The sequence below is a fragment of the Choloepus didactylus genome, chromosome 6 (genome assembly GCF_015220235.1).
Source record: "Choloepus didactylus isolate mChoDid1 chromosome 6, mChoDid1.pri, whole genome shotgun sequence".
NCBI classification, from domain to species: Eukaryota; Metazoa; Chordata; class Mammalia; order Pilosa; family Megalonychidae; genus Choloepus; species Choloepus didactylus.
The window spans coordinates 101,653,448-101,665,578 of record NC_051312.1 but is presented as its reverse complement, the minus strand read 5'-3'; the positions used below and the strand labels follow the sequence as shown (position 1 = coordinate 101,665,578).

General features: G+C 37.3%; 1 protein-coding gene across 3 annotated transcripts in view; it reads right to left on the bottom strand.

Moving 5' to 3' along the window:
- HIKESHI (heat shock protein nuclear import factor hikeshi) overlaps window positions 1-8,822 on the bottom strand; it is a 79,066-nt gene extending 70,244 nt beyond the window's left edge. Inside the window, exons 1-2 of one of the 3 annotated variants that reach the window (XM_037841146.1) lie at window positions 8,597-8,822; window positions 5,673-5,910 (exon numbers count right to left, since the gene is read on the bottom strand). In XM_037841146.1, the coding sequence (XP_037697074.1) occupies window positions 5,673-5,910; window positions 8,597-8,626 (268 nt within the window). In that variant the 5' untranslated portion in view covers window positions 8,627-8,822. Of the gene's footprint in view, window positions 1-5,672; window positions 5,911-8,085; window positions 8,268-8,596 lie in introns of those variants that run through there. The other 2 variants (XM_037841149.1, XM_037841147.1) reach the window with 2 other exon arrangements.
- Window positions 8,823-12,131: the final 3,309 nt, after the last annotated feature.

Sequence of the window (12,131 nt, the reverse complement as noted above, 5' to 3'; positions counted from 1 at the left end):
TCCAACTGCCAATTTACTGTAAATAAAGGACAGAGAATATATTAAACCTTTATAGGGAATAAAGAAATACATTATGCATTTCTATAAAAGATAATTAAGAGACCTAAACAACAAATTTAATGTAAGGACCTTCTATGGATGTGACTGAAAGTACTAAAAAATATTTTTTTTAATAAGTAAACATAAAACTTTGTGACCATTGAAAATGTGAATACTGACCAGGTATTAATACAATATTAAGGAATTACTGTTAGTAGAAGAGTGATAACAATATTATGCTTACGTTGTTTTTTAAAAACAGGCCTTATCTTTTAGAGATACATACTAATACATTTATTTACAGATTACATGTTGTGATTCTGGAATTTGCTTCCAAATCCTATGAATAGGGAGAAATGAGTGAGAATAAATGAAATGAAATTACCCACCAATTGATCATGTATGAAAATGCATCCTAAGTTAAAAGAAGTTCAGAATTCCATTTGGTCTGCTTTTGTATATGCTTCAATTTTCTATAATGAAAAGGTTTACAAAATAAGATAGTTTGTTGGATTCACTTTGTAAATATTTTACGTACATAGATATAAAAATTCTAAATAAGTGAAATTGGCATTAATAGTCCTCTCTCATACTGTCCTCGTCCTTTTTGGTATGGAGGTTTTATAAGCCTCAGAAAATAATCTGAGTAGCATTGCCTCTTTTCTTGTTCTCCGAAAGTGTGTATATGGTAGGAACAATTTGGTACTTAAGGGTTTAGTAGAACTTGTCTTTAAAAATATCTGGGCCTGATGACTGTATGTGAAAGGGGCAAGTATATTTTTAATTGTAAATTTTAATTTCTTTATTGATATTTCAATATATTTTTGAGTTAGTTACTTTTAGTTATATTTCTCTACAAAATAGCCAATTTCATCTTTCCATATCATTTTCAAATATATTGGCACAAAGGGGAGCGTGGTCCATATGGCTTTCCCAATCACACTGTCACCCCTCATAAGCTACATTTTTATACAATCGTCTTCAAGATTCATGGGTTCTGGCTTGTAGTTTGATAGACTCAGGTATTTACTGCTAGCTATTTCAATTCGTTAGAACCTAAAAAGGGTTGTCTATATTGTGTGTAAGAGTGCCCACCCAAGTGACCTCTCAGCTCCTTTTGGAATCTCTCAGCCACTGAAACTTATTTTATTTCCTTTCACATCCCCCTTTTGGTCAAGAAGATGTTCTCCATCCCACGATGCCGGGTCTAGATTCCTCCCTGGGAGTCATATTCCACGTTGCCAGGGAGATTCACTCCCCTGGGTGTCAGATCCCACGTAGGGGGGAGGGCAGTGATTTCACCTGCCAAGTTGGCTTAGCCAGAGAGAGAGGGCCACATCTGAGGAACAAAGAGGCATTTGGGAGGAGGCTCTTAGGCGCAATTATAGGCAGGCCTAGCCTCTCCTTTGCAGCAACAGTCTTGCCAAAGGCAAGTCCTACGGTAGAGGGCTAAGCCCATCAAACCACCAGTCCCCTATGTCTGTGAGCACATCAGCAACCATCAAGGTGGGGAAGCCCAACACCCCTGCATTCTCCACCAGGTCCTCAGGGGGTCTCTGCATATTTTTTCATTGTTTTTTTAATTAGCTCTTTTTTTTTAATTATCAAAAAAAAAAAAACAAACATACAGTAAAAAAACATTTCAAACAAACCATAACATAACAAGGGAGTAAGAAAAAGACAACTAACCTAAAATAACTACTTTACTTCCAACATGTTCCTACTCTACCTCAAGAAAATAACCTAATATAGCAACATTTCTGTGAACTTGTTCCTACCATACCCATCAAAAATTAATAAACCATAGTCATTTCTGGGCATTTCCAGTATGTTAAATTTACCCATGATAGCTTATCTGTTCTTATTGGGTTATCCTTCCCCCTCCATTAATTGCTCTTTTATCGCTAGTTCCCCTACATTCTACATTACAAACCATTTACTTTACATTTTTCAATGTTCACATTAGTGGTAGCATACAATATTTCTCTTTTTGTGCCTGGCTTATTTTGCTCAGCATTATGTCTTCAAGGTTCATCTGTGTTGTCATAATGTTTCACGACATCGCTCCTTCTTACTGCCGCGTAGTATTCCATCGTGTGTATATATCACATTTTATTTATCCACTCATCTGTTGAAGGACATTTGAGTTGTTTCCATCTCTTGGCAATTGTGAATAATGCTGCTATGAACATTGGCGTGCAGATATCTGTTTGTGCTACCGCTTTCAGATCTTCTGGGTATATACTGAGAAGTGCAATCACTGGATCGAAGGGTAACTCTATATCTAGTTTTCTAAGGAAGTACCAGACTGACTACCAGAGTGGCTGAACCATCATACAGTCCCACCAACAATGAATAAGAGTTCCAATTTCTCCACATCCCCTCCAGCATTTGTAGTTTCCTGTTTGTTTAATGGCAGCCATTCTAATTGGTGTGACATGGTATCTCATTGTGGTCTTAATTTGCATCTCTCTAATAGCTAGTGAAGCTGAACATTTTTTCATGTGTTTCTTGGCCATTTGTATTTCCTCTTCAGAGAACTGTCTTTTCATATCTTTTGCCCATTTTATAATTGGGCTGTCTGTACTCTTGTCATTGAGTTGTAGGATTTCTTTATATATGCAAGATATCAGTCTTTTGTCAGATACATGGTTTCCAAAAATTTTTCCCAATTGAGTTGGCTGCCTCTTTAGGTTTTTGACAAATTCCTCTGAGGTACAGAAACTTCTAAGCTTGAGGAGTTCCTATTTATCTATTTTTTCTTTTGTTGCTTGTGCTTTGAGTGCAAAGTCTAGGAAGTTGCCACCTAATACAAGGTCTTCAAGATGTTTCCCTACATTATCTTCTAGGAGTTTTACGCTACTGTCCTTTATATTGAGATCTTTGATCTACTTTGAGTTAATTTTTGTGTAGGGTGTGAGGCAGGAGTCCTCTTTCATTCTTTTGGCTCTGGATATCCAACTCTCCCAGCCCTATTTGTTGAAAAGACTGTTATGTCCCAGTTCAGTGGCTTTGGGGGTCTTATCATAGATCAGTCAGCTGTAGATCTGGGGGTCTATCTCCAAATTCTCAATTCGATTCCATTAATCAACATGTCTATCTTTGTGCCAGTACCATGCTGTTTTGACTACTGTGGCTTTATAATAAGCTTCAAAGTCAGGGGGGTGTAAGTCCTCCCACTTTGTTTTTCTTTTCTAGAGTATTTTTAGCAATTCGAGGCATGTTCCCTTTCCAAATAAATTTGATAACTAGCTTTTCCAAGTCTGCAAAGTAGATTGTTGGAATTTTGATTGGGACTGCATTGAATCTGTAGATGAGTTTGGGTAGAATTGACATCTTAATGACATTTAGCCTTCCTATCCATGAACAGGGAATATTTTTCCATCTTTCAAGGTCCCCAGTGCTGTACATTTTAAGCCTTACCTTTCCTTTCTTAATCCCCACCCTGTCCCCTGATAATCTATATACTAGATTCTGACTATGAGTTTGCTTATTCTAATTGTTTCAAATCAGTAATTTTGAAATTTTTTACGGTATTTGTCCTTTTGTATCTGGCTTATTTCACTCAACATGATGTCTTCAAGGTTCATCTATGCTGTCATTTGTATCAGGACTTCATCCCTTTTTACAGCTAAATAATATTCAATTATACGCATATAACACATTTGATTTATTTTATCCATTCATGAATTGATAAGACACTTGGTTTGCTTCCATGTTTTGGCAATTGTGAATAATGCCACTATGAGCATCGGTGTGAAAACATCTGTTGGAGAACCTGCTTTCAATGGGTATAACTGTCTTCCACAGCAGCTGCAAAATTTTACATTGCCATCAGCAATGAATGAGTGTTCCTATTTCTCCACATCCTCTCCAACACTTATTTTGTTTTCTTTTTTAATAGCATATATATATGTGTGTATATGTGTGTGTGTGTGTGTGTGTATGCCCCACCCCCACTTTCTGATTCAGTAGGCTTGAGGTCCCGCCATGAATCTGAATTTCTAATAAGTTTCCAGGTGTTACTAATGTTGATGCTGCTGGTCAGTGGTCCACACTTAAAGAACCGCTACCTTAGAAATTAGGGATACTTAATTTCACGGAAGCCCCACTTTGAAGGGCGGGAGGGATTCGCCACTCTTTTTCGATCTAGAGATTAGTATTTATCAATTCCAGGTCATTGTTATCTTTAACTTATGTTCTCTCCCATTTCTTCTTGTGAATTCCTAATATATAAAATAACAATAGCTGCTAAGAGTCCCCATCTAGCTAGAACTGCTCCAGTTCATTCTTCATGCAGTCCACAGACTAAAAACAAATTTTCATCATGTAATTTCCCTACTGAAAATTGTTCACTGGCTCCTCCACACCTACAGGAGAGGTTCTTTAAAGGGAGGGTACATGGATGCACTTCAGATTACATGCAAAGCTTTTGAGTATATGAATATGTCACATATTTTGCATAATACTATCAAACAGGTCTTTGACCTAAACAGGTCTATGACCTGCTTTGTAAATTACAAATTAGTCAGAATGATACATAAAGCCAATCGTGATCTGGCTCCGGCCTATTGTTTGTACAGCCATCATGCCTTGTGCCATTCTGAAGACACCATGCTTTCAAACTTTCATGTCTTTGGTCACCTAATTTCTTCCATATATAAAGAATGTCCAATGGTCTTCTCATGGGCCTGACAAAACACCCACTCCAGGGAGATGTCCAATACCACCTCTCCCAGGTAACCTTCCCCAACCCACTTAAGAGTTAACTGCTCTCATTTCTATTCTCCATCACACTTGGTACCAACATCCACTATTACTTTTCACCCTTATAATTACTGATCTACAGAACTGTCTTCCCTTGTAAGAATATGAGATATTTCAGTAAAAGCTTAATCATAATTTTTAAATCCCCAAGATAAATTCAAAAGTTAATACATAAAAATGTTACCTACATTTTACCTAAATATACTTTTTCTAGGATTCTAAAAACTCTTTCTAGGAAAATGTATACTTACATATATCCTAAGAATTTTCATGACTGTTTTCACCTAGATTTTCCATGGAACCAGAGGGACAATGGAAACAAATGGCAACTAATCTAGTTTTATTCTCATAAAATATCTTAAAGTATCAAAGCAAGGATTAGGTCCCTGGAAAGTCCAAAACTGCAAGGTCAGTAGAAGCAACAGAATGTTGTCAGGATAATCAAATCTGAGTTAAAAAGTCTTAATGGAAAGAAAGGACTCTAATTTTATTTCCTATGCAAGTCTACTTGGTTCACATATGTTTATTTAAAACATAGATATGCACATCCTAAATTATAAAAGATTTGTCTCACTTTTTATTAAAACACCCACTAAGGGAGAAAATTCCCTTTACAAACGTATAAACCATACACAGAAAAGGTCTGAAAGTGCAGTGAGTTCTTTCCAAAGGTTGAAAGCCAAAGGTGTGAGGAGCCAAGGGCTTGGGGGTGGGGCATGTGAGGAACAAAACTATTTTTCATGTGTTTCTGTATCGTCTGATTTTTTAAAAAACGTTATAAATTACATTAACAACCAGAAAAACCTAATGCTACTTAAGAAAAAAGTTTGATTAATTATGAAATTATTTTAATATATTATTCTTACCAGATTTAAGACCTGAAATTTTGAAGATGGCACTTGGTTTCCCATTCGTGACAAATCCTAGGAGCTGCCATACTGGCAATCCATTTGAATCAGGATAGGAAAAGTAGACAGATCCTCCCATTCCCTCAGGAAATGGGATAGTTCCCAGCATAAAAACCACAACATGGTTGATATTTTCATAATCAGGTAAATCAAAAACAAATTTATCCTCTGCCACTTGCTGTGCAGCTGTTTGCACCTAGAAAATAAGAAACTAGTCTTAGTTGAATATCTTGATGAGTTTCTATATCATTATAAACTATGTCACCAATTTAGTCAAAACTTGTAAAGTTGGGTTAATCTGATACCCTATAATATGGAATTAATAAGTATACCAGAGAGTTATTTTTAATAGAGAATCTAAAAATATATATTTAGCCTTAAAATGATTATTCAATGAATTCAATGAATGTAATATTTTAAAAATATAACTAAATTATTTCAGAAGTACCCTGAAAAGATTTTACTTACATAAATAACTACAGCTTCAGAGTGTTGTAAATATGAAAGATTGCTCAAAATACTGCAATACCAAAGCCTTATCCTGTAGTTTGAAGGTAAAGAACCCCAGGTGATTAAAATAAGTAAGCAAGCCCGAAGTAATTATATAAAATGTAAAAATTATCCCTAAGTGGGAACTTGTAAAAGCCTCCTCTTGACTCATTTCATAATCTAATTTTCTGTTCCAGCATATCATGTCAATTTAGAGTGAGATCTTATCCTATTTTGAAGTTTGAGAAATCTTTCACAGGAAAAATTCCTTTTTTATATTTTTAAAATAATTGATAATTACTATTTACTCTTAAGCAAAAAGTATTAATTTTGAGAGCACTCATGTTGATATGCTGTGAAGAATTTGCCATATGTAAAGTTTCTGAGTTTTGTTTTGAATTGCTTTTTCTGATCTACTCACCAAAACACCAAATCTGAACTACCAGTGTTTCTTAACAGTAAATGCTCAACTTTTATTACCTAGAATGCAACCTCTTTTCTTTTCCTAATACGGGCTGATTGTTACTAAAATATTTATTTTTTCCCTCTATAATGCCCCATCTACTACAAGAATACTTAAGAATAACAGTTACGTAACTCCATCTATTTATCAGCAATAGTGTCGTATCAATTGCTCTAAATTAAATTCCCAAGAGACCAAGAATGAGTATGGTTAAAGACAAGTTCTGATTCCTTCTTTTGAAGATTCCTGACCAGTTTAAAACCTTCCAGTTTAAATATAAATACTACAAAAGAACAACATAAACATAAATCAACTTGCTTGTACTAGTATCAAATTCAATTTCACCAGTTATGAGATGACCTTAGAAGGCATGTGAATCTATATTTACAGGTCTTGAAATAACTATCTATGAAATAAATATTTATTAAGTGTTGACTATGTACAGGGCACCAGACATTCTATAAAACTGCATTATGCAACTCTAATCTTTGACCTTATGAAAAAAAAATTATCTCTTTTGTTCACGAAAGAATTTTCAAAGAATGAAAAAGTGGGTTCATAAGTCAGAAAAAGTGAATTTTTCTGGTAAGAGAATAGTGTAGTTAAGTTTTGAGAGGTGCCAAAACTATTCGCCTTTCACTTTAACTTTTCTAATATGCCAGAATTAAAGAACCAAACACCCCAAAAACGTCTGACAGAATCTGAACTAGACATCCCTTACAGTGGTTAGGTGTTGGGTAAACAAATACATGGTATTGCTATAAATAAAGCTCCTTCCTAATTAGTTGACAACATGAAAAATACATGGATTCCATTTAACCTTTATTCTTAAAAACAAAACAAAACCGTTTTTAATGTTATTATTTAATGACACCCATTCAAGTTCCACATTCATTCCAGGATGGTTCCTTCATTTTCCCTATCAAGAGCAGGCACAATCCAAAATTACCTCACTGAGATTAACAATTACTACCATCAACATCAACTGGGCCTCCCTGGTCACTCAGGAGAAGCTTTCCGAGGATACACCTCTCCAATTTATTTTTGTGATTGCTTAGAACTGTGCCCAGAATATAACACATATTATTATCAAAAGTTGATGAAAAACTTGACAATTCAACAAAGTGAAAAAAGCAGTGGTAAAAACGAAAGAAAAAGAACTCTAGGTGACAGGAGTCAAGTATGAAAATGGATGTTTAGGTGGTTTCTAAGGCGGCAAGCAAGATACATTCTCCAGATTATTACTGAACAATTCCAGGTGCTGATCTCATTTAACTCTGATAATATGGCAGGGTAGGTTATTATCTCTTTTGACCAATAAGCAAATACACTGCTCACATCCTTCTGGGGTCGCCTCAGTAATGGTTCACAGGTAAGTTTCAGGCACTTTTATCAGCCAACTTCAATTACATTACGCACATTTTTACGAGGGTCCTTCTTTCAAACGGACGCAGACGATATGCGTTGCCCAAGCACCTTAATCTTCTACAAACTGAATTCAAACTCCAAATTTACCCTAAACTCACCGTATGAGATTAGGCGAGTATTTATACTGCCGATTGAGCTCAGCCCAACTGCAAAATGGGAATGATAATGATTTATCTCACGAGTTAGGAGAGTTAAGTCTGAGATGCCAAATGCGAGTTGCATAAAAGGCTGAAATGAATAACTGACAAAAGGCGCGCTTAACCTTCAGCTCTGAAGCGGGTATATAATGCACACTAGATAAATGGCAACTAATATTGTGGCTACTGTTCAAACGGATCGGAACAAAGCTGAGCAAAGGAATGCACCCCGGTGGCCCACTCTCTATCCTCAACACACAGAACCAAAAAGTAGACAGGAATGGGTTTCCCTGCAACCCTCGCACCGGCGGACGTTCCCTTTCCCTCCCCGAGGTTTGGCCCTTAGTGTCCAGCCCCATCCTCACCAGCCTCCCCGCCACCAAACAGCCAAACATGGCGGCGGTTCCGCTCAGAGAGCAGGGGACCCGACGCCGGCGACAAGGAGTCCTTGAGGCTACTACCCTAGTAGAGCCCAAGAATCTTGCAGAATTTGCGGGAAGGCGCCAGCCCCACAACTACATAGCTACTAGGTCACGGACAAGAACGCCTTCCGGCCTCGCGACCTCTGATCCTCCCTTCTAAACCAGCACGCCGCTCAGGAGACGAGTACTTCCGGGTCTCCGCCCAGCCGCCAGACTAAGAAAAAAACATTCCGGTCAGATGCAATGCGAGACTACAAGTCCCGGCGGACCCTGCGAGGGGAGCCAGGAGGATTTGCATGCTGGGATTGGTAGCCGTGTTTTCTGTAGCCACTTAGTCCGGGTTGCGGGTTTCTGAACACTATGCTCAGAGGAAATTAACGTTTGTGTAACATTTTAGAGGTTATTATAGTGCGTTTTCACAATTATCATCTGACTAGATGCTTACAACAACCTTATGAGGTAAGTATTATCTCCATTATATAGACAAGGAAATTGAGGCGCAGAGTAGCCCCAATCTTTACACAGCCTGAATTCAGGTGCCGGTCCAAATCCGGCTTTCTTTCTCCTACACCTTATCTTAGAAGTACTAATTTTTGATCAGCTGTTTTGTATTTGTTGACGACTTTGTTGTACCTCTTTGCAGCTTTGCCCTATTTATTTCCTGTGTAACTCTGGGCAAGTAATACATGTGCTTCATGATCCCATTTGTAAAATATGAATAAATAATTCTACCGATCTCCTAGATACAATTAAATGAGTTAATATATATAAAGCACTAAGAATAGTGCCTGGTGAATAGTAAGTGCTTCATTAATGGAAATTTTACTGCACAATGTCTTTTTTTGGATTTGCAGAAAAGGTTCATGGGAAACACAAAACAATAACCAAAGGAAATGGCATCGAGTACTGATTGCCACCAGTACTCGTTCTCCCTTTCAGAACTTCAGTTCCCTTTCCCCTTGGTAGGCTGCCCCCTCCCAGAGGGTCTTCACCCAATTTGAAATATTTGAGCTTACGCCATAAACTGTAGCAGGTCTGTGCTCCCAACCCCAGGTTATAAATGGAAGATCAGAGTGTTTGGAACAGTTGTTAGGCCTCCACACTGGCTCCATAAACTTGGATCACCTATCTTACCTCAGAAACTCCTTTGAGATAGCCAAGCCAAAAATGAAGAGATGGAAGAGGATCTTTCTACCAATGTCTCCAACTTTCTGCTTATATCCCAGATCCTTCAGAATAAAAAGGTCATTTATAATAAGGTCACTTCGTGAGAGGCAGTCACACGGAGCCCATCTCTGCCATTTATTAGCTATATATGAGAGGCAGGTTAACCTAACACCCCTGTGTCTCTTATTCCCCCATCTGTAAAATGGGATAATAATAGTACCTGTCTAATAAGGTTATTAGGAGGGCTCTTACATGCAGTATACTTAGTAGCTCAATAAATGTTAACATTTTACGTGACCTTTCCTGAATAATTTTCCATGTCTTCTCCATACCCACCTTGGGCCTTAGCCATACTTTTGGTTATCTGAGCAACTTCTCATTTTCAATCTGTATGTCCTTATGCAGCTTCCCATATCTGCATATCTGTTGAGCAGATTCATGGATAATTTGGAAAAAATGGCCTAGGACCTCAAAGGTACCTTCCAGCTCGCAAACTATATGAGTCTAAGGAGTAAAAACAAGTCCTATTGCATATTTACATCAAATATCCAGAATAGGCAAATGCATAATGAAATAAAAAAGATTAGTGGTTGCCAGTGGCTGTGGGGGGAGGAGTGGGAAGGGTGACTGCCAATGAGTAATGGGTTTGTTTTGGGGATGATGAAAATGTTCTGGAATTAGTGGTGATAATTGCACAATTTTGTGAATATACCCTAAACACTGAATTGTGTATTTTAAATGAATGAATGCTATTGTCTGTGAATTATATCTCAATAAACTTGCTAAAAAAGAAAAAGAAAAAAGAACAAATCGTAGTTCAGTTTTTGGCCAGGGAATTGGGAATTGTGAATTTTGGTTACAGCTCTTCCTTTAGCCTAGAATGAGATTATTTATTTCATTTTGGGGTTCCTTAGGTCTCCACACTTTCAGAATGAGGGTGCTAAATTCTGATTTCAAGATAGAAAAGTCTTCTCTTGAAAATTACCCTTCCCAAAACAAGGAGAATAAGATATAGAAGCATAAACTCCATTTTCCTTGAAGTAGGAGACATCTGTAACTTCAAGTCACAGTAGATGGCCATGGAAAGTGGATAGAAGACAGACAAATGACTTAGCAGAGGAAAGTCAAACTCAGATACCTACAGAGAAAGATAAGAAATACCAGAGAAGCTTGGGAATTGGAGATACTAGGGGACACAGAAGGCAGGGATAGGGCAGTAGACTAAAAACAGGTAGCTTTTTAAAAATCAATATATATTTTACAATAATGGAAGTAGTTGAAGTTGTGGAATTGTGACCCATGACATTATTTGAAATTTGCTCTCTACTTGTTAAATTGTATTTTGAAAGTTATCACTGTTATGTATATATGTTAAAGTTCACAATAAAAAATGCATTAAAAAAAAGTCAATGTAAGACTTTTATGTCTTTTTCTCCTCCATAACTCCAAGGAGCCAGAGGTGTGAAATCTCTGGAAAAAAAAAAAATTGAGTCAGAGGGGCCCAGGCACAAGGAAAGCAGATACTGAAAAAAGTGGTCATGGGGCAAAGCCACTATTTACAGCTGTGCAGGTTGAGTCCTGAATAAGGGCACTGAGGTAAGAGAGGAACACTTTAATCATCAAGTCAAACACATGACTTGTGAGACTGTCTACCCAAATGGGGTACCTTTTTCCTAAAACATTTACTCAGAGAATGGGAGATTCCTTTTTGTGTATCATCCACACAGAAGGAAGTCTTTTACCAATTCACCATTAGAGGAGGAGGATCACTTTTTTAAATGCAAATAGGCAGTCCTGGAATGGGGATAGAGTAACTAAGTAAAAGTCCTTCCTTTCCTACCCCACAGTGCCAGCAACAAGGCTCATATCCCCTAGGTAGGAGGCTGGAGGACCCATCTCAGGAAAAACTAAACACCGCAGAGATACAGATATGTAGGAGTCAACAGTGGGAAAAGAAACAAACTGGCAGGCAACATAATCCTATAGTGAAACATACTCGTTTACCAGCCATCCCCACTTTTTTGCTTATAAATAGAGCGTGCTGTTAAAAATCACCAGCTTTGATAGAGAAAGGTCTGTACCATAGGAGAGAAAGACCAAGGCAAATAAATAGTGGGCGAAAGAACTCAGTAGAAACAAAAACAATACAAGTAGAAAAAAATGTAATTAATAAAAACCCCATGGATATTTTCCAGAGAGAGCAATATTGAATCAATGAAACAAGAATGGAATGCTATAAAAGGGAAGCAATCAGAGACCAAGAAACAACCCATGAAAACTAAAAACATGAGGATGGAAAAGACATTTTTTA